The 18906-nt window shown below is 31.5% G+C and overlaps 1 protein-coding gene and 2 pseudogenes across 1 annotated transcript; all 3 read right to left on the bottom strand.

Moving 5' to 3' along the window:
• Positions 1–1783: 1783 nt before the first annotated feature.
• Positions 1784–3258, bottom strand: LOC113854374 (annotated as a pseudogene).
• Positions 3259–4833: 1575 nt separating this feature from the next.
• Positions 4834–7956, bottom strand: LOC113854373 (disease resistance protein RPM1-like). Its single transcript, XM_027485329.1, has 2 exons — positions 5124–7956; positions 4834–4886 (listed from the first exon to the last, which is right to left on the bottom strand). Exons 1-2 carry the CDS (start codon positions 7954–7956, stop codon positions 4834–4836), a joined length of 2886 nt encoding a protein of 961 aa, XP_027341130.1.
• Positions 7957–10902: 2946 nt separating this feature from the next.
• On the bottom strand, positions 10903–13499 carry LOC113854371 (annotated as a pseudogene).
• Positions 13500–18906: the final 5407 nt, after the last annotated feature.

The following is an 18906-nucleotide window of genomic DNA, read 5'->3' as shown; positions in this document are numbered from 1 at the left end:
ATTTTTATATATTTTAAAATTATGTGTTACTTTAAACACAAGTGTAGAAGGAAGGGAAGAACATGAGAAATAAAAAGAAAAAAAAGAAGAAGAAAAAGTAAGAGATGTTATGGATAATGTAACAGAAGCGGAAGAAAAATATATTAAAAAATAGGATGAAAAATAGACGTACAAATATAACAGTTAATTTTTTGTATTGCTCCTTTTTCTCTATGTTTTCAGGTTTATATTACTGGTAAACCAACGTGTTTGTCTATAATAATGGAGTTTCCCCAGTCTTAAATATTTTTTTTTAGCAAGTTGAGATTTATTTTTGTCCATTGTTTCTGTCGTACTAGATCAAATTGCACTTGAATATTGTAGTTAGCTAAACTGTTAATTCTATTGTTGTTTAAGATCTGATCCACGTGGTTGATGATATTGCTATACTATTCTAAAGTTAAATGAATAAAAAAGATAAACAAGAACAGTCTCAAAAACCACTTATTATTTTCCTAACACTTGGATTGGATGACTTTTAGCTTAAAAATCTGATCAAAATAAAACTTGTCAACACTCTTATTTTGTGAGAAGCAACCCTTATGCCTGTTGAGATTGTTCTAACCTTTCTACAATGTGGCATAGGCTGATTCTTTAAACTTGTGTCATAATGGTATTCTTTTTTAATAAATATAAGTCAATTATTGAATAAACCTTTCAAGTAGGATGGACAAATACAATAACGATGAATGTTTTCAGAGTATTTAAACAACACTAGATCTTACTTTTGATTCCATTAAAGATATACTCAAACTTATTTCTCTCCCAAAAAACTCAGCTTTGTGTATGGCATTGCATGCTTGAATTCACATTTAAACAACCGTACATTTATGTTTTCTTCAACGTTACTAGTTTTAGTTTTTGCATTAGATTCATTATTAATATATATATATATATATATATATATATTCATATCTAGGAAAATAATCTTTTCACACCCATAAAATGAATGTAGAAGGGAAGAAAACGAGAAATAGGAAGAAAAGAAGAGAGCATGAGAGAGATAGCTAGTGGTTAAACTTTTTGCATAAGAGAGCATGGATATATGTTTATAAGTTTTTCTACGTGTTATTAAAGACACACATAGTCAGTGGTTAAACTTATATAAATATCTTCGAAAAATTAGTCACAATAAAGATAAGTTTTAGTAGAAAAGTAGGGTTTCACATAAATAATATTAGAATCGATGAAAAACTAATTAGTTTAATTTTGATCTAATGTAAATAGGTTAAGTGATATAAAACAACAATTTTACTTGATTTTAAGGTTGAGAGGGTTAAAGGAAAAAAAGAAAAGAAGTATCTGACATTAGCTTTGACAAAAAAATAATTTTGCTTTGGTCTAAAAAAAAAAGAAGTTAAAATAGGTTGAAAATGTGTAAAACTAGAGAAAAATAAACTAGAATTTACCTATTTTAAAATGTTTGAACAATAGAAGAACCTTACGTTTCCGAATACTCCTTCTAAAAGTCTTAATGCAGGATATTTCTTATTAAATTCTTAGTAGTATGGACTGTACTCTTGAATCTGTTATTGGTTACCAAAATGAGTCGTTCTGATGTAATAAAGTAACTGTAGGCTAAATTTGACATGTTACCCTTTATGTCTTGTCCAAAATGATAAACATTGTTTCTGTTTGGTGATTTATACAAGCTTGGAAGTTCAAAATTTCAACAATATATTATGGGATACAAACTAAAAAGTACTAGATGCATTTTGTTCTAATTTGAAAACCAATCATACTGTTATAATTTGGAATAAAGGGCAACATTAATGCATGTTTTTTTGTTTAGTTCTGTTAAATATTGTTCTGCAACTTCCTCTAAAGCTTTCCCTTTTTCAGATTTTACAAACCCTTCAGCTATCCACTGTCGAATTAGTCTTTTCGATCTAACTTCATAGTCTTCAGGATACATTCCAAAATACAAGAAGCATGATTTAAGACAACAAGGCAAATCATCATAACTGAAACCTAAAATTTTTGTTATACTAGATAAACAAAAATCCTTCTCCAACTCTGTACTTAAATTATGACTAAAACTTTTCCATTCAGAAGCATTTTTTTCTTTGCAAGATAAAAGACCAATAATAGACACAATTGCTAATGGTAAGTCCTTACATCTTTTAACAATGTCAGAAGATATTTCCACAAGATCATCTGGACAACATCCATTAAAGTCAAATTGGAATGCCTTCTTATAGAAAAGTTTCAAAGAATTTTCTTCATTTAAAAGTTGCAGCTCATGCACATGAACAAAAGATTTCCTAAAAGACATGGCAACATCCCTGATCTTGGTTGTGATAAATATCCTACTTCCCATTTTATTATCAACTACAGCAAACACAATCTCATCCCAAAAGTGTACGTTCCACACGTCATCAAACACAACAATGTACCTTTTTTGTTGCAAATAGTTTCTTGTTTCTTCAGTCAATGAATCTCGATCCACTTCAGAAATACCATGAGGAGGATTCTCCCCTTTTGCTTTGTAAAACATGTTCAACATGTCCCTCAGCAACCCTTCCACGTTGTCGGATTGAGACACTGTGATCCATGTTTGGCAATCAAAGTGTCCAATAACCTTCTTGTTGCTAAAAATTCTGCTGGCAAGAGTGGTTTTCCTTGTCCCCCCATTCCTACCACAGAGATTGCAGTGCGCTCTTCTGGACCTTCTACTAACCAACCAATCAATTCATCTCTTGGAGCTTCAAATCCCACTAGGTCACCATCCTCAACATAAAGAGAAGCCTTTCATGGGTCATGCCATTTGACATTTTTGCTTCCTGTAGGACTGCTTGAATATCCTTGATCAAAAGAATGTCTTTCACTTCTTTCCTTGATTCCCTGAACTCGACTTAATGTCCTGAATCTCAGATGCTATTCGATGACGAGGAATCAGAGTTTTGATCAAGTGAGAAATCTTATTGAGTGAAGCTGCACATCCGGGATCATGAGGCTGCTGTCCCACATAGATCATATATTCATCAATGATATCTTCTATACGAAATGTTACTTCTCTGATTTGTTTCACCCAAGCTTTGATTCCCTCATTTGTGTTTTCTACTTCCGTTGCAGCCCTTTTATCTGCATCCTTGAGAAAGGCTTGGATGCTTTCTAGTTCATCTTTTAAGTCAGCAAATTGTTTGTGAATGCCTTTGAAAGATTGGTTTCTTCCCTTAATACTGGAACAAGTTGATCAACAGCAAAAGACACAGCCATTTCTGCCATTTGAGTTTAGCTCTGATTTGAGTAGTAATCTTTTCATTTTTTTTATTAACATATCAGTAAAAATTATTTATTTCTCTAATGATTAATATTAAAATTATATTCACAATGTATTCTAATTCGTTGATATTTTAAATTTTTTACATTAATAGTGCATCATAATTAAACTCTTTAATATTTGAATATAAAAATTAAATAAATTCCCAATTAATCACTAACAATGTTGAAATTCTGTTAAATAAATTTCGAGGACTTATAGAATTTTATTTCCTGTCAGGTAAGTTTCCTTAGTTTATTTGCGTTTATAAATAGGGTTTTGTAATTTAACAAAGACTAAGTAAAGTCTTAAAGCTAATATTTATTTACTGGTAATAAAGATTTAATTACAATTTCTTATTAGTCTAAAATGATCAATTATAAACTTTCAACTGTAAAGAGCTATTTAAACACTGGTATATTTTTCGTAGATTGTATCGTTATTATCTTAAAATCGTTGAGTGAATCATCAAGAATAAAAATATTGGCAAAACAAAAATTATTAAAATTGGCACCTCATACGAATATTATAACTTGAGTAAATTATATATATTTCCTCTTTTAATTATAATTGTTTAAATTACATCATTCTCTCATCTAATTTTAAAAGATTCTCTCCTATTTTCTTAGTCTAATGTGTGTTATCTTGAATATATAATTTATGCATTATATTCTATTATTTTGTAACTTTCTTTAAAAGCATAATATGCCCAACACGTAGCTACTTTCTAACAAGAGATCAAGAGTATTCATCATTTTCATCATCTTTTCTTCTTAATCTTTTGCTTTCAAATTCTTTATTTCTTGTTATTGCTTCCTCTGTCCTTCCACTTATATACTTAATTTTCTTTTATTTTTTCTCTTTCCTTTCTTCATTTTACCATACACTGTACTTTATTGGAATAGAACCGATAGAGGAAATTATTTCTAATTCCAAATTGTTCTAAGAATCAAACATTTTCGATATAAAATTACCCATAAATATGGTTTAAACATTCTCTCATTTCATAGTTTTTGAGAAAGTTACTTAAAATTTAGTTCAAATTATGATTTTGGTCAACTTGATGCAACCAAGGGGTACTTCGGAAATATTCAAGTGGGGATTTACTCACACAGTACGAACACCCATTAATGCAAAATGCTTAGAGTTCATTTTTCTTAGCTTTAAACATTCCAATTGATTCCTAATTATTACTAGCTCCATTAACGAGATCATTGATTCCTATTTTAACAGTGATAAATAGTTATGATTTGCAACAAAGAATACACGTGCACAAGAAAAAGAACTAATAGAAGAAAATTTAGCAAAACACATTATGATAAAATAGGCAAGAAAACATTAGAAAAACAAAGAAATTAAGTGAACTTTTCTTCCTTACTCCAAAATGAAAAGGCATACGTTCATAATAATAGTAAGAAGTCTCGCCGTTCAAATTGGAAGAAAAACAATAATAACATGTAGCATACAATATACATCACAAACTATCATATAATCTTTCAAATGCCTTTTGGTAGACAAACCCACTTACTCTCTTAGTTTAGGTATTGAAGTGCCAAATCCGAAAGAGAAGATGCAGTGCCATAACCTAACAATTTAGAGCACAATATTACTACAAATCATTATAATATAGTTACTTTTAATACAACAGCAACATCAATGAAACTATGGCTAATAAGAAGCAAATAAGAAGCAAATACTTGAAGAAAAAGGTAGGCAAAAGTAAAGAAATCAGTTTAGAAATTAGAAACAATTGCATTTTTAATTACTAAAAAGAATAATGCTAAGATATGATTAGATTTATTAATAGGGATAAAAAACACACCTTTTATTTCCAAAGTTGGATGCTTTATGATTTCTCTCTCCGTGAGTGATGAATAGTGTGGATTATTTCCTCCATGTCCTTCACTAGCCCACGTAATAATACTTACACGGGACACATGTTGGATGATCCAATGATCTTGTCCTCCATTGGGAGTAATGCTCTGCTCAAATTCAGTTGGCATAATTTGGATATTGAGAACTTCAAGTTTCTCTAAGTGTTGAATGCCAAAGGGTACTCTCTTGAGTTGAGGGATTTCTGTTAACTCAAGCTTTTCCAAAGAATGCAATGTTCCTTTATCAATAAAGATGGAATTCAAGTTGTACAAATATCTAAGTTGTAGTTCCTTCAGTTTTTGAAACCCTCCATTTTGAAAATGCAAACTTTCACCTTCATAAGCATGGTAACTCATAGAGAGGAACACCAAATTTGGCATATCTTTTAGTGATTTCAGGGGATCATCAATTAACTTGGAGGATTTCAAGGACAATTTAACAAGATTTTCGAGCTTTGGAATCCAATTTGGGAACTTTAATAACTTCCCACGCAAGCAAAGCTTCCTAAGAGTTGATAAGGATGAAATAAAGTGCAAATCAATCACTTCTTCATCATTTGCTGTATAAATATATAGCTTCTCCAAGTGTTGCATCTCATTTACTGAGGAACATAAAGTGCTTCCATGTTCTTCCCTGAAATTACTTATGCGCAAATCCCTTAATTGCTTTAGGTTTCCAAGCTCTCTAATCACCATTCCATCATAATCTATTTCTAGTAAACGTATCTTTAGTAGGGATGTCATGCCTCCAAGACTACCCTTCAATTGAATTGAAGATATAATGTTAGCCAAAAGATGATGTAACTTTCTAAGCTTGCAAATCTCCCTTGGCATCTCAAGCACACGCGTTTGTCGAACATCCAAGGTCTCCAAGTTCTGGAGCTTACCAATGGATTTTGGAAGACTTTGTACCCATGTATTCCTGAAGCTTAAATACTTCAAGTAGATCAAATTCCCTAAACTTTCAGGAACATAATATAATCGAGCATTTTCAAAATCAAGTACCTTCAGCATCATGTATTTTGTAAGGATTCTCCTTAAGATGTATTCAGATAATCCTTTATCTGTGATGATTAGAATTGTCCGAATGTGTGAGCTTTCAATACTTCCCATTAAATCATTAGAACTTGTTGCTATTGTTAGGCGTCGAATGATGCCACTTGGCAATGATTTATCATGCTCAGTGATACATTGACAAAACCCTGTATCCTCAAATTTTCTAAGGATAATCTCATACAATAAGTCATGAACACGACATCCTTTAACTTTGCCATCAATGGTAAATGAAGATATTTGCACCAAACTTCTACGAATCAACTCTGTTAAATATTGTTTTGCAACTTCTTCCAAAGTTTTTCCCCTTTCATGTTTGACAAACCCTTCAGCTATCCATTGCCTAATCAGTCTACTAGATTTAACTTTACAGTCTTCAGGATACATTCCAAAATAGAGTAGACATGATTTGAGATTGTAAGGCAAATCATCATAACTCAAACCTAAAATTTTTGTTATGCCAGTTAAATTAGAATTCCTCTCCAACTCTGAACTTAAATTTTGACTGAACATTTCCCATTCAAGTGCAACTTTATCTTTGCTAGATAAAAGACCACCAATGGCCACAATTGCGAGAGGTAACCCTTTACACTTTTTAACAATTTCAAAAGATGTATCTACAAGTTGTTTTGGGCAATATCCATCAAAATCGTATCGAAAAGCCTTCTTATAGAACAATTCTAAAGATTTTTCTTCACTTAAAAGCTGCAACTCATGCACTTGAACAAAAGAAGATTTCCTACAAGACACAGCAACATCCTTCTTCCTGGTTGTGATTAATACCCTACTTCCATTTTTATTATCAACTACAGCAAATTCAATCTCATCCCAAAAATGTGCATTCCATACATCATCAAACAAGACAACATACCTCTTTTGCCACAAGTAGTTCCTCACTTCATTTATCAACGATTCTCGATCCATTCCAGCAATATTATGAGGATTTACCTCCATCTTTTCCTTGTAAAATTTGTGCAACATATCCCTCAACAGTCCTTCTACAGTGTAGGATTGGGAAACTGTGATCCATGCATGACAATCAAAGTGTCTAATGATCTCCTTGTGGTAAAAAACATTCTTAACAAGCGTGGTTTTTCCTAGTCCTCCCATTCCTACCACAGAGATAACAGTGCGTTCTGGTCGTCCTTTCATCAACCAATCAATCAATTCATCTCTTGGACCTTCAAATCCCACAACCTCAGTTTCCTCAATATATAGAGGAGCCATTCGAAGGTTCTGCCACGTGACATTTTGATTTCCTTTACAGCTGTTTGGTCTTTGTTCTAAACAACACTGGCTTTGCATGCCATCTCTTCCAGAACTACTTTCTCTGATTCCACGAACAAGTGATTTAACATCCTGAATCTTATACGCTATTTGAAGACGAAGGATCAAAGTTTTGATGAAGTCAACAGTCTCACACGGTATAGCAGCACATCCAGGATGAGACTCCTTTTCCTCACACATGATATATTCATCAATGATATCTTCTATGCAAAAAGAGGCTTCTCTCAGTTGCTTCACCCTTTTTGTGATTCCATCACGACTTTTATCCTCTTCAGATTCAGCTTCAGTCACTTTATCAGCATCATTGATCAAAGCTTGAATGCTTTCTAATTCATCTTTAATGTCTTCTACTTCTTTAGGAACACCTCTCAGCATATTGGCTACTTCCATAAACAGAGGAAGCAAATGCTCACGAGCAAAGGACAATGCGATTTCTGCCATTTTATTTTTTGCTTTCTGGTGATGAGATCAAAACTTTATGTTCTTCAAGATTATATAGTAATAGGAGGACTTTGTTTTCCCTTCCCTAATTCATCTTTAATATATATATTCAGCAAGTTTCATATGGATAATTTATAGTTGTTTATATGGACCATGCTTGTCATTGTAATTAGTTGTACCAATAGAAAAACATCACGTGCTTAGGATGATAATGGGTAGAGTACTATCTTGGCAGGTGGAAGCATGTGATGCCATGCCACTATGTTGGCTCAGTTCAATCTTTCAACTGAGCTTAGAATTTTTTAATATTAATTAGTTGTCACCGTATCCATACCATATGACGTAGCCAATTTTTAAATAAGTTGCAAATATATAACAAAGAAAATGATGCCACATGGCCATTTTCTTGCAGCATGGTGGAAATTGTACCCAAAAGAATAGTTCTTTTTGGTTTCAGTGAGAATTATGACAAATTTTACATATTTTGAGGTTTTCTTATATCATTGTTGGGTTAAACAAGCAACAACCAGAATTTGCATACTCCATTTCCATTAAAACAAATGTGCATTAAAATATGTCCTTCTGTAGCATTTTTCAAGTCCTTCTGAATGAAATGTAAGGGTCTTCTCCCTTTTCTCTTCTTTAACTTTTGAACCGATGGGGCTAGTATTATTTTATTTCCATCATACTACAAGTGCTCCTTTGGAAATTATATTTTCAAATGTTTGGCGACCTTCCCCTGTTGCCTCTAATGAAACTGAGGTAGCCTATATTTCCATTTTAATAGATATATTTAAATTTTTTTTTTTGAAAATTTAAAAAACTGAGGATTTTCTAAGGAAAATGTAAGATAATACTCTTGTTATAATTTTTGAAATTTTATGAATCTTGTAGTTTGTGTTGATTAATATGTAAATGATTTTTTTATAATAATAAAAAAGTGATATATCTATTCTTAGTTATTTTTTATTAATTTAAAATTAGTTGTCATATTTAAATCTAAATATAATTCAATTAAAACTAGATTGATAATATTTAAATAAAATGTATAAATTTAAATAATATACATATTTCAAAACTTAATTTTTAAAAATCATTAGTTAGATGAACTTAGATACAGACAAAAAAAAATTCGTATCATATTACTATTATAATTATTTTATGCCAAAAATAACTCCTTACATTTTATAAATAATATAAACTGTTTACTTTTATTCTTATGGAATGTTTTAAGTTAATTTTTATACATATAATTAATTTCTTATTTGATAATAATCATTTGCTAAAATTATAATGCAGTAAAGTGTAAAATTTATATTAGAAATACATGTTTTTAATGTAAGGGTATTATAAGAATAAGAAAATTATAATTTATTCCGCTTTGTTTACGATCCAAACAATGGATCGATTTTTTTAAATTCCATCGTAGTATCCAAATAATGAAATAGAATCTTTACTCCATAATAGGATCGATTTCTATTTTTTTAAATTCGATTTTTTTAAAACTACAGATTTTAACTGATAAACAAGGTCTTAGAATCCGTAAGAGAAAAACTCATAACATGAGACATCACAAAGAAGTTGAATCCAAACAAGAAATCATTCATTTTTCACAGGTTTCATATTTCTTTGTCAAGGGAAGACAACTCTACAACTGCGATTTGACATTTTCTACCCATATCGGTTGGATAGGCAGTTTTTTAGGTAGAGCCTTGTAATGAGTAGAATATCACAATTTAATTCCAAAACTTTAATGTAACGGATGTTTGAGTCTATCTCTTTATAGATTCCTAACTTACTCATATCCTATTCTCCATGAAACTTAATTCACACTTGATTTCAACAAATCTACAAACTCTAGTTGGTGTCGAAGGCCACATGGAGATTTTGAATTTCCATACCTGGGGAAGTCTAACACCTGCCAATTTAAAGCACTATATTTAGTACAGAGCATTACATAGGTAAGACTGTTTTTACAATGCAAATTAAGAAAGAAATTAAATAGCTCTCGATGTAGATTAACAATAATAAAATGAAAACATCCATAAGAGAAAGACATTATACAGAGAGCAGTAGAATTAACAGAGCAAGGAATTAAACGTTAGAAAAATTACGAAATTATAGGAAACTTAAGTTTCCTTGTTCAACATCAGAAAGACATATTTTAACAGAAAAATAAGGTCTTACAGTCCTTGTAGGAAAAACTCTCATAAAATGATCCATGCATGTACATCACAAACAAATTGAATCAAAAGCAAAGAGTCATTCATTTAATCAGAGGTTTCATATTTCTTTACTAAAGAAATGTAACTACATATCTTCTTCATTTGGGAACTGATGTACCTGTGCAGTAATGCAAAAATAGCTTTTGAGGGCCCAAAACAATACCTTATCATAATTTCTTAATGCTGATTAGAAAATTTTTATCCTCAATCTCTACTGGGTAAACTTTTAAAGAAGCATTGTAAAAAAAATCAATATAAAAATTAAATAAATTTCCTCTCTTAAGTTAAAATAATCTATGCTTCTTTATCTTTTTATAAATTTTTTTCATTTAACTTTTTAAAACTTTAGAAAGATAAGTTCTAACTTACAAAAAAAGTTTTATTTATTTTTACAGTGACTTTTCTTTTTCTCTATAAAAGCTTTTCTAGAAGTTTTGCAAAACTTGACCATGCACTATAAAAAAACTCGAAAATAGAGAAACGATTTTAAGAATTAGATAAAGCTTACATTGTCCTTGTCCTTATGAGCAAATAGTACACAATACCAAGAATATCATAATGCAGTTATTTGGAAGAAAAGGCGAACCTTTTATTTATTTCTAAAGTTTGGTTTCCATAATCCTAGCATCAATGCTTACATACGGCACATGCTGTATGATCCAGCGATCTTGTCCTCCATCAGGAGCAATGCTGTCCGAAAATTGAACAGACATGTTCCCGCTCATTCGGAAAACTTGAAGTTCTCTAAGTTGTGAATGCCAAGGGGTACGGTCTTGAGTAAGGGAAGACTATAAAACCTTAGCCTTTTCAAAGAACTCATTGCTCCTTTCTCGATCACAACGGAATTCAAGTTCTTTAATCTACTTAGGATTAGTTCCTTTAGGTTCTGAAACCCTCCTTGAAAATGCAAACTTTCACCTACATAAGCTTCGTAAGCAATTCTTAGAGACATCAAATTTGGAAGATTTTGTAATGAGTTCAGCGGATCTTCAATTAACTTGCAACGAGACAAGGTTAATTTTACAAGATTTTGCAGCTCTTGAACCCATTCTGGCAACTTATTCAACTTCAGTTCAATGGAAAGCTTCGAAACAAACTTAGGAGGGGATGAAACCAAACTCAAATCAATAACATCGTCAAACGAATGACAACCAATAAATAGTTTCTCCAACTTTTGCATCTGATTTAGTAAGGAACATAGAGCTCTTTCATGTTTTGGTACAATAACAGTCAAGCCTAAGCTCCTTAACTGCGTCAGCTTTTCTAGCTCTCTAATTAGCTCAACTCCATCATCATCGGTTATTCTCACATTCTTCAGCGTTTGGAGGGAAGTCATTCCTCCAATCCCATCCTTCATTTGATTCCCGAAAGATATCTCAGCTTTCTAAGCTTGTAGATTTCCTTTGGCAAGATTCTGATGAGTGTACCGCTTATATTCAAGCTCTCTAGGTTCTGGAGGTTACCAATGGATTTTGGAAGACTATCAATTGGTAAATGCTCAAAGCTTAAATACTTAAGGTGTATGAAATTTCCCAAACTTTTGGGAAAGAAAAACCACTTGTTAGCCGTTTCAAAATGAAGTACCTTCAATAGCTTGTATTTCTTGGGGAGTTCTTCCACCCAGCTGGTTGAGAAAATAGGCTTTATATCACTGAAGAAGAAAAACAGGGTCCGAACATGTGAGCCCTCAATATTTTCCATGGAAGCATAAGATGTGGTTTTAAGTGATTGGCGCCAAGTTACACCTCCATTTGACACTAGCTCACTGTCTTCACCAATATACTCACAAAATCTCAAATCCTTGCATTTTTCAAGGATCATCTCCCGGGTCAAGTCATGAACTTGACAAACACTAACTTTTCCATCAATGGTAAATGAACGTGCTTGCACCAAACTTCGACCAACCAACTCTCTTAAATATTGCTGTCCAACTTCTTCCAAGGTTTTCCCCTTTTCATATTTTACAAACCCTTCAGCTATCCACTGTCGAATGAATCTTTTCGATCTAACTGCATAGTCTTCAGGATACATTCCGAAATACAGCAAGCATGGTTTAAGATAGTAGGGCAAATCATCATAACTAAAGCCTAAAATTTTATTTATACTGGAATTATTCCCCAACTCTGAACTTAGATTATTACAAAACCTTTTCCATTCAAGTGCAGTAGTTATTCCTTTGGAACATAAAAGACCACCGATGCACACAATTGCTAGTGGCAAGCCCTTACATTTTTCAACGATTTCACAAGATATTTCCACCAAATCATCTGGACAACGTCCATTGAAATCATGTTGAAATGTCTTCTTATAGAATAGCTCCAAAGATTTTTCATGAGATAAAGGTTCCAACATGTGCACATGAACAGAAGAAAATTTCTTACAAGACATTGCAACATCTTCTTTCCTAGTTGTAATAAGTATCCTACTTCCATTTTTATTATCCAATAGAGCGAATTGAATAACATCCCAAAAATGTGGATTCCATACATCATCAAACACGACAACATACCTCTTCTGTTGCAAGCAGTTTCTCGTTTCTTTAATCAATGCTTCTTGATCCATTTCAATAGTCTCCTCTTTTTCTGTGCCAAGCTTTTGCAACAGGTTCCTCAGCAACTCATCCACACTGTAGGACTGAGATACTGTGATCCATGCTTGAAAATCAAAGTGGCAAGTCACCTTCGGGTTGTTGAAAACTCTGTTTGCAAGAGTGGTCTTACCCTGTCCTCCCATTCCTACCACAGAGATGACAGTGCGTTCTTCTGGACCTTCTACCAACAAACCAATCAATTTATCTCTTGGTTTTTCAAAGCCCACAAGCTCAGCCTCCTCAACAAAGAGGGAGGCGATTCGGGGGTCATGCCATTTTACATTTTGGCTTCCTCCAGAACTACTTGATCCTCGTTCGAAAGAATATGTTTCACTTCTTTCCCTGATTCCTCGGACATGTGACTTAATATCCCGAATCTCAGATGCTATTCGGTGACGAGGAATCAGAGTTTTGATCAAGTGAGCAATCTTGTTGAGTGAGACTACACATCCGGGATCACGAGGCTTCTTTCCAACGTAGATAAGATATTCATCAATGATATCTTCTATGCGAAAAGCTGCTTCTCTCGCCTGCTTCACCCATGTTTTGACTCCTTCATCTGTGTTTTCTCCTTCTGCCACAGCCCTTCTGTCTGCGTCCTTTAGAAAGGCTTGGATGCTTTCAAGTTCATCTTTTATGTCTTCAAATTCTTTGTGATTGCCTTTGAGCAGATTGGCTTCTTCCCTTAGCAGTGGAAGCAGATGATCAACAGCAAGAGACACAGCCATTTCCGCCATCTGAGTTCAGCTCTGATTTTAGCTGTACTGAGAGAAGAAGAGTACTCTATTGTAGCCGAGGTCTTATCTCTGAAATTTATTTGAGTCTACATGATTTTTTATTATTAATCAAGAGCACACAGAAATTTAATTGCCAGAATCCGATTTTAGTTCTGTCACTCGCACACAGGTTAAATTATTTTATAATATCTTTTAATTTGATAAATCTATTTAAAAATAAACATATGAAACAGTAAATTCTTTCAAATGAGAAATTTACTAAGATTTTGATAGAATTTCTTACATCATTTCCAAATATATTGCCCTCACTCCCTCAAATGAGCTTTATCCATGATATTTACTATCATCAATACCACCAAATGGAATGCAGATTAACAGAATAAAAAAGGGTTTTCCCTTTCATTATTTTACAAACCCTTCAGCTATCCATTGTTGAATGAGTCTTTCCAATCTAATTTCATAGTCTCAGGATACATTCCAAAATACAATTAACAAGCATGATTTAAGATAATAAGGCAAACCATCATCACTAAAACATCAAATTTTAGTTATACTTTGACTTAAACTTTGAACATAGACTATGACTTAACCTTTCCCATTCAGATGCAATTTTATCTTTGCTAGATACAATACCACCAATGGCAAGTTGGCAACGAATTGCCAATGGTAAGCGCTTACATTTTTTTGAAGATTCAGAAGATATTTCCACCAAACCATTTGGAATATTCTAATGTTTGGGAACCTTCCCCTGTTACCTGTATTCACGGGTATCGCTACTATTTCATATTCGTCAATCATTTCATTTGCTATTCTTGGATTTATCCATTAAAAAATAAAACTGAGGTAGCCTATATTTCCATTTTAATAGATATATTTTAAAAAACAATTTTTTTGAAAATTTTAAAAACTTAGGATTTTCTAAAGAAAATGTAAGATAATTCTCTTGTTATAATTTTTGAAATTTCATGAATCTTGTAGTTTGCATTGATTGATATGTAAATAATTTTTTATAATAAAAAGTGATGTATCCATTCTTACTTATTTTTTATTAATATAAAATTAGTTGTCATATTTAAATCTAAATATAATTCAGTTAAAACTAGATTGATAATACTTAAATAAAATGTATATATTTAAATAATTAAAATTTAATTTTTAAGAAATATTTAGTTAGATGAACTTAGATACACAAAAAAAAATAGTATCATATTACTATTATAATTTTTTTAAATGTGAGGGTCTTAGCTGGTTTGCCAAAAATAACTCCTTACATTTTATAAATAATATAAATTGTTTACTTTTATTTTGACGGAATGTTTTAATTTAATGTGTGTACATATAATTATTTTTTTATTTGATAATAATCATTTGCTAAAATTATAATGCTGTAAAGTATGAAAAATATTTTAAAAATACACGTGTCTGAAGTAAGGGTATTATAAGAATAATAAAATTATAATTTATTCCGCTTTGTTTACTATTCAAACAATGGAACGTTTTTTTTTTTAATTCCATCATATTATCCAAATTATGAAATAGAATCTTTACTCCATTATATTTCGTTCCGCACCATTTTATTTTAGTCTATTTTTTTTAAAATTTCTAATAACTGAGTGGTGATTAATGTTATTTAATTGAGAGATATCCATTTCCGATTATAAATTTCATTTGGGAATTAAAATTTGTGTTTCAGTAATCAATATTCTATTTTATGGGGTAAATTTTAATTAAAAATAATAGTACTGATAGTGTATATAAGTTAGATGAAAACAGTTATAACTTAGAATGAAGGGACCATGTCATGCTTTTTTTTAGTTGTCACCAAGATAAAGAAGTAATGAATGAAAACATATCCATAAGAGAAAGAGTATGTATTTAGAGGAAATTTTTTCAGAAAACAATAGAAATAATAAAGCAAGGAAATGGTAGAAAAACAAAGAAATTATGTGAAGCTTCAGTTCCTTGTTCAACATTAAAAAGACATATTTTTACAGAAAAACAAGGTCTTGCAATCCATGAAAGAAAAAAGTCTGATAACATGACACATTCATGATACATCACAAAGAAGTTGAATCCAAACCAGAAATCATTCATTTTTTACATGTTTCATATTTCTTTGTCAAGGGAAGACAACTCTACAACTGTGATTTGACATTTTTTATATACCTTCACAAACTCTCGTTGGTGTGGAATGCCACATGGAAAATTTCAATTTCCACACCTGGAAAGTCTAATACCTACCAATTTAAAGCACTATATTTAGTATAGAGAATTACATAGGTGAGACTGTTTTTACAATGAAAATAGCTCTCGATGTAGATTAACAATAATACAATGAAAACATCCATAATAGAAAGACATTTTACTGAAAGCAGTAGAATTAGCAGAGCAAGGAATTTAACGTTAGAAAAATAACGAAATTATACGAAACTTCAGTTTCCTTGTTCAACATTAAAAAGACATATTTTAACAAGAAACAAGGTCTTACAGTGCTTGTAGGAAAAATCTCTCATAACATGATCCATACATGTACATCACAAACAAATTGAATCAAAAGCAGAGTCATTCGTTTAATCAGATGTTTCATATTTCCTTACTAAATAAATATGAGACTCCTTTTCCTCACACATGATATATTCATCAATGATATCTTCTATGCAAAAAAAGGCTTCTCTGATAACTACTCGGCAAGTGCACCGAATTGTTTTAAGTAAATACCACAGTAAGTGAGTATCGTCCCACAAGAATTGACTTATCAAACAATACTTCACTAATCAAATTTCTAGTTAGACAATATCAACTATTTGGATTGAAGAAAGCTCTACAATTGAAATTAAAACAAAATAGAGATTTATAATAGAATAAATATTGCCTTCAACAAGTAAAGAGTGATATCAAGATTTAAAACACTAGAGGTTAGGATGATCTAAGTTTTTCTTAATCCGTGTTGAATTTCTAAACACTTGAATTGAAAATCTTAGATTAATGAAAGGATTTCAAGTGAATGAACCCCAATTCCTTGGTGAATCCATTCTTTACTTATGAAAAAATATGACAATTCCTTGACTATATCTCAACACAAATATAGATGAAGCACTAAATCAATCCACATATCACACAAAATTCAAGAAATATTCCTAAACCTTGAAATTCATGTAGTTCATCTTTTGAGCTAATTCATACACAATTTTTCCAAATCATATAAGAACCCTAATCCACTCATGAACAAAAACTCATGATTCTTACATATATAATCGAAAGACGAACAATTAATCCAAGAAATCCAATATCAAAACCTTAGAAATCCAATCTCAATACACCCATCTCAGACCTAATCCTTTCCCCTAGCTATGGAGTTTAGCAACTCATTCTATGAAGAACAAAGAAGAAAATTGTAGGAAATTCCATAAAGAACCAAAAATTGGAAAGATGAATCTTCAATCTCTCCTCTTCCTCTTGTTCCCAATTTGTCTCGTAGCTCCAAGCTCTTTTCCTCCGTTTTCTCTTGAGTTCGCCCTTGCTTCAATCCCCCTCTAATCCTTTTCTTTCCTTCTATTTATATGAAAATTTACTTGACAGCATCCGTGGGCGCCTAGGCGTTGCGATTTGGGCTCTTGGGCTGCAGGTCACCAGAGAGCACAGCACACCATGGCTTAGGCGTTGCGATTTGGGTGCCTAGGATGCCGGTTACCTGAGAGCAAAATAAAACTAGTAAATTTCGCCTGGGCGGTGGAGAAGCGCTCATAATTCCAGCAAAACATTTAGAAAATGCAATAACATAAACAACTAATGAAGACAAAGAAAAAGACTACTCAAAATAACTTTTTAAAGGGTTTTGGATGTCTTTATACTCTGAAAATCTCAATAAATTGATGGAACATCATTCTCTCAGTTGCTTCACCCTTTTTGTGATTCCATCACGACTTTTATCTTCTTCAGATTCAGCTTCAGCCACTTTATCAGCATCATTGATCAAAGCTTGAATGCTTTCTAATTCATCTTTAATGTCTTCTACTTCTTTAGGAACACCTCTCAGCATATTGGCTACTTCCATAAACAGAGGAAGCAAATGCTCACGAGCAAAGGACACTGCGATTTCTGCCATTTTATTTTTGGCTTTCTGGTGATGAGATCAAAACTTTATGTTCTTCAAGATTATATAGTAAGAAGAGGACTTAGTTTTCTCTTCCCTAATTCATCTTTAATATGTATTCAGCAAGTTTCATATGGATAATTTATATTTGTTTATATGGACCATGCTTGTCATTGTAATTAGTTGTACCAATAGAAAAACATCACGTGATTAGGATGATAATGGGTAGAGTACTATAATTTGAATTACTCACACAATTTGCTCTAGTTTCAGAGACAGGTTTAGCATGTGATGCCACTATCTTGGCTCAGTTCAATCTTTCAACTGAGCTTAGAATTTGTTAACATTAATTAGTTGTCACCGTATCCATACCATATTACGTAGCCAATATTTAAATAAGTTGCAAATATATAACAAAGAAAATGATGCCACATGGCCATTTTCTTGCAGCATGGTGGAAATTGTACCCAAAAGAATAGTTCTTTTTGGTTTTAATGAGAAATTATGACAAATTTTACATATTTTGAGGTTTTTTTTTTTATCATTGTTGGGTTAAACAAGCAACAACCAGAACTTGCATACTCCATTTCCATTAAAACAAATGTGCATTAAAATATGTCCTTCTGTAGCACTTTTTCAAGTCCTTCTGAATGAGTATTAGGTTTACAGGTAACAAAAGTGACAAAATTCCTTTCTCTGTGTCTTGTATTAAAACAAGTGCTCCTTTGAAAATTATATTTTCAAATGTTTGGGGACCTTCCCCTATTGTCTCTAATGAAACTGAGGTAGCCTATATTTCCATTTTAATAGATATGTTTAATTTTTTTTTTGAAAATTTAAAAAACTGAGGATTTTCTAAAGAAAATGTAAGATAATACTCTTGTTATAATTTTTGAAATTTTATGAATCTTGTAGTTTGTATTGATTAATATGTAAATGATTTTTAATAATAATAAAGAAGTGATATATCTATTCTTAGTTATTTTTTATTAATTTAAAATTAGTTGTCATATTTAAATTTAAATATAATTCAATTAAAACTAGATTCATAATATTTAAATAAAATGTATAAATTTAAATAATATACATGTTTCAAAACTTAATTTTTAAAAATAATTAGTTAGATGAACTTAGATACACACACACAAAAAAAAAAAAATAGTATCATATTACTGTTATAATTTTTTTGAGGGTCTTAGCTGGTATGCCAAAAATAACTCCTTACATTTTATAAATAATATAAATTGTTTACTTTTATTCTCATGGAATGTTTCAATTTAATTTTTATACATATAATTAATTTCT

The sequence above is a fragment of the Abrus precatorius genome, unplaced genomic scaffold (genome assembly GCF_003935025.1).
Source record: "Abrus precatorius isolate BTA unplaced genomic scaffold, Abrus_2018 Scaffold11, whole genome shotgun sequence".
In the NCBI taxonomy this organism is placed as follows: Eukaryota; Viridiplantae; Streptophyta; class Magnoliopsida; order Fabales; family Fabaceae; genus Abrus; species Abrus precatorius.
This window is presented reverse-complemented; position numbering and strand designations above follow the sequence as displayed.

What these genes read in the sequence shown, in the direction of transcription:
- LOC113854373 (XM_027485329.1), bottom strand. Translation starts at nt 7,956, where the DNA reads ATGGCAGAAATCGCATTGTCCTTTGCTCGTGAGCATTTGCTTCCTCTG. An exon ending in TCCAACTTTGGAAATAAAAG is followed by an intron (nt 4,887 to 5,123) that starts GTGTGTTTTTTA and finishes CTAAATTGTTAG; the next exon opens with GTTATGGCACTGCATCTTCT.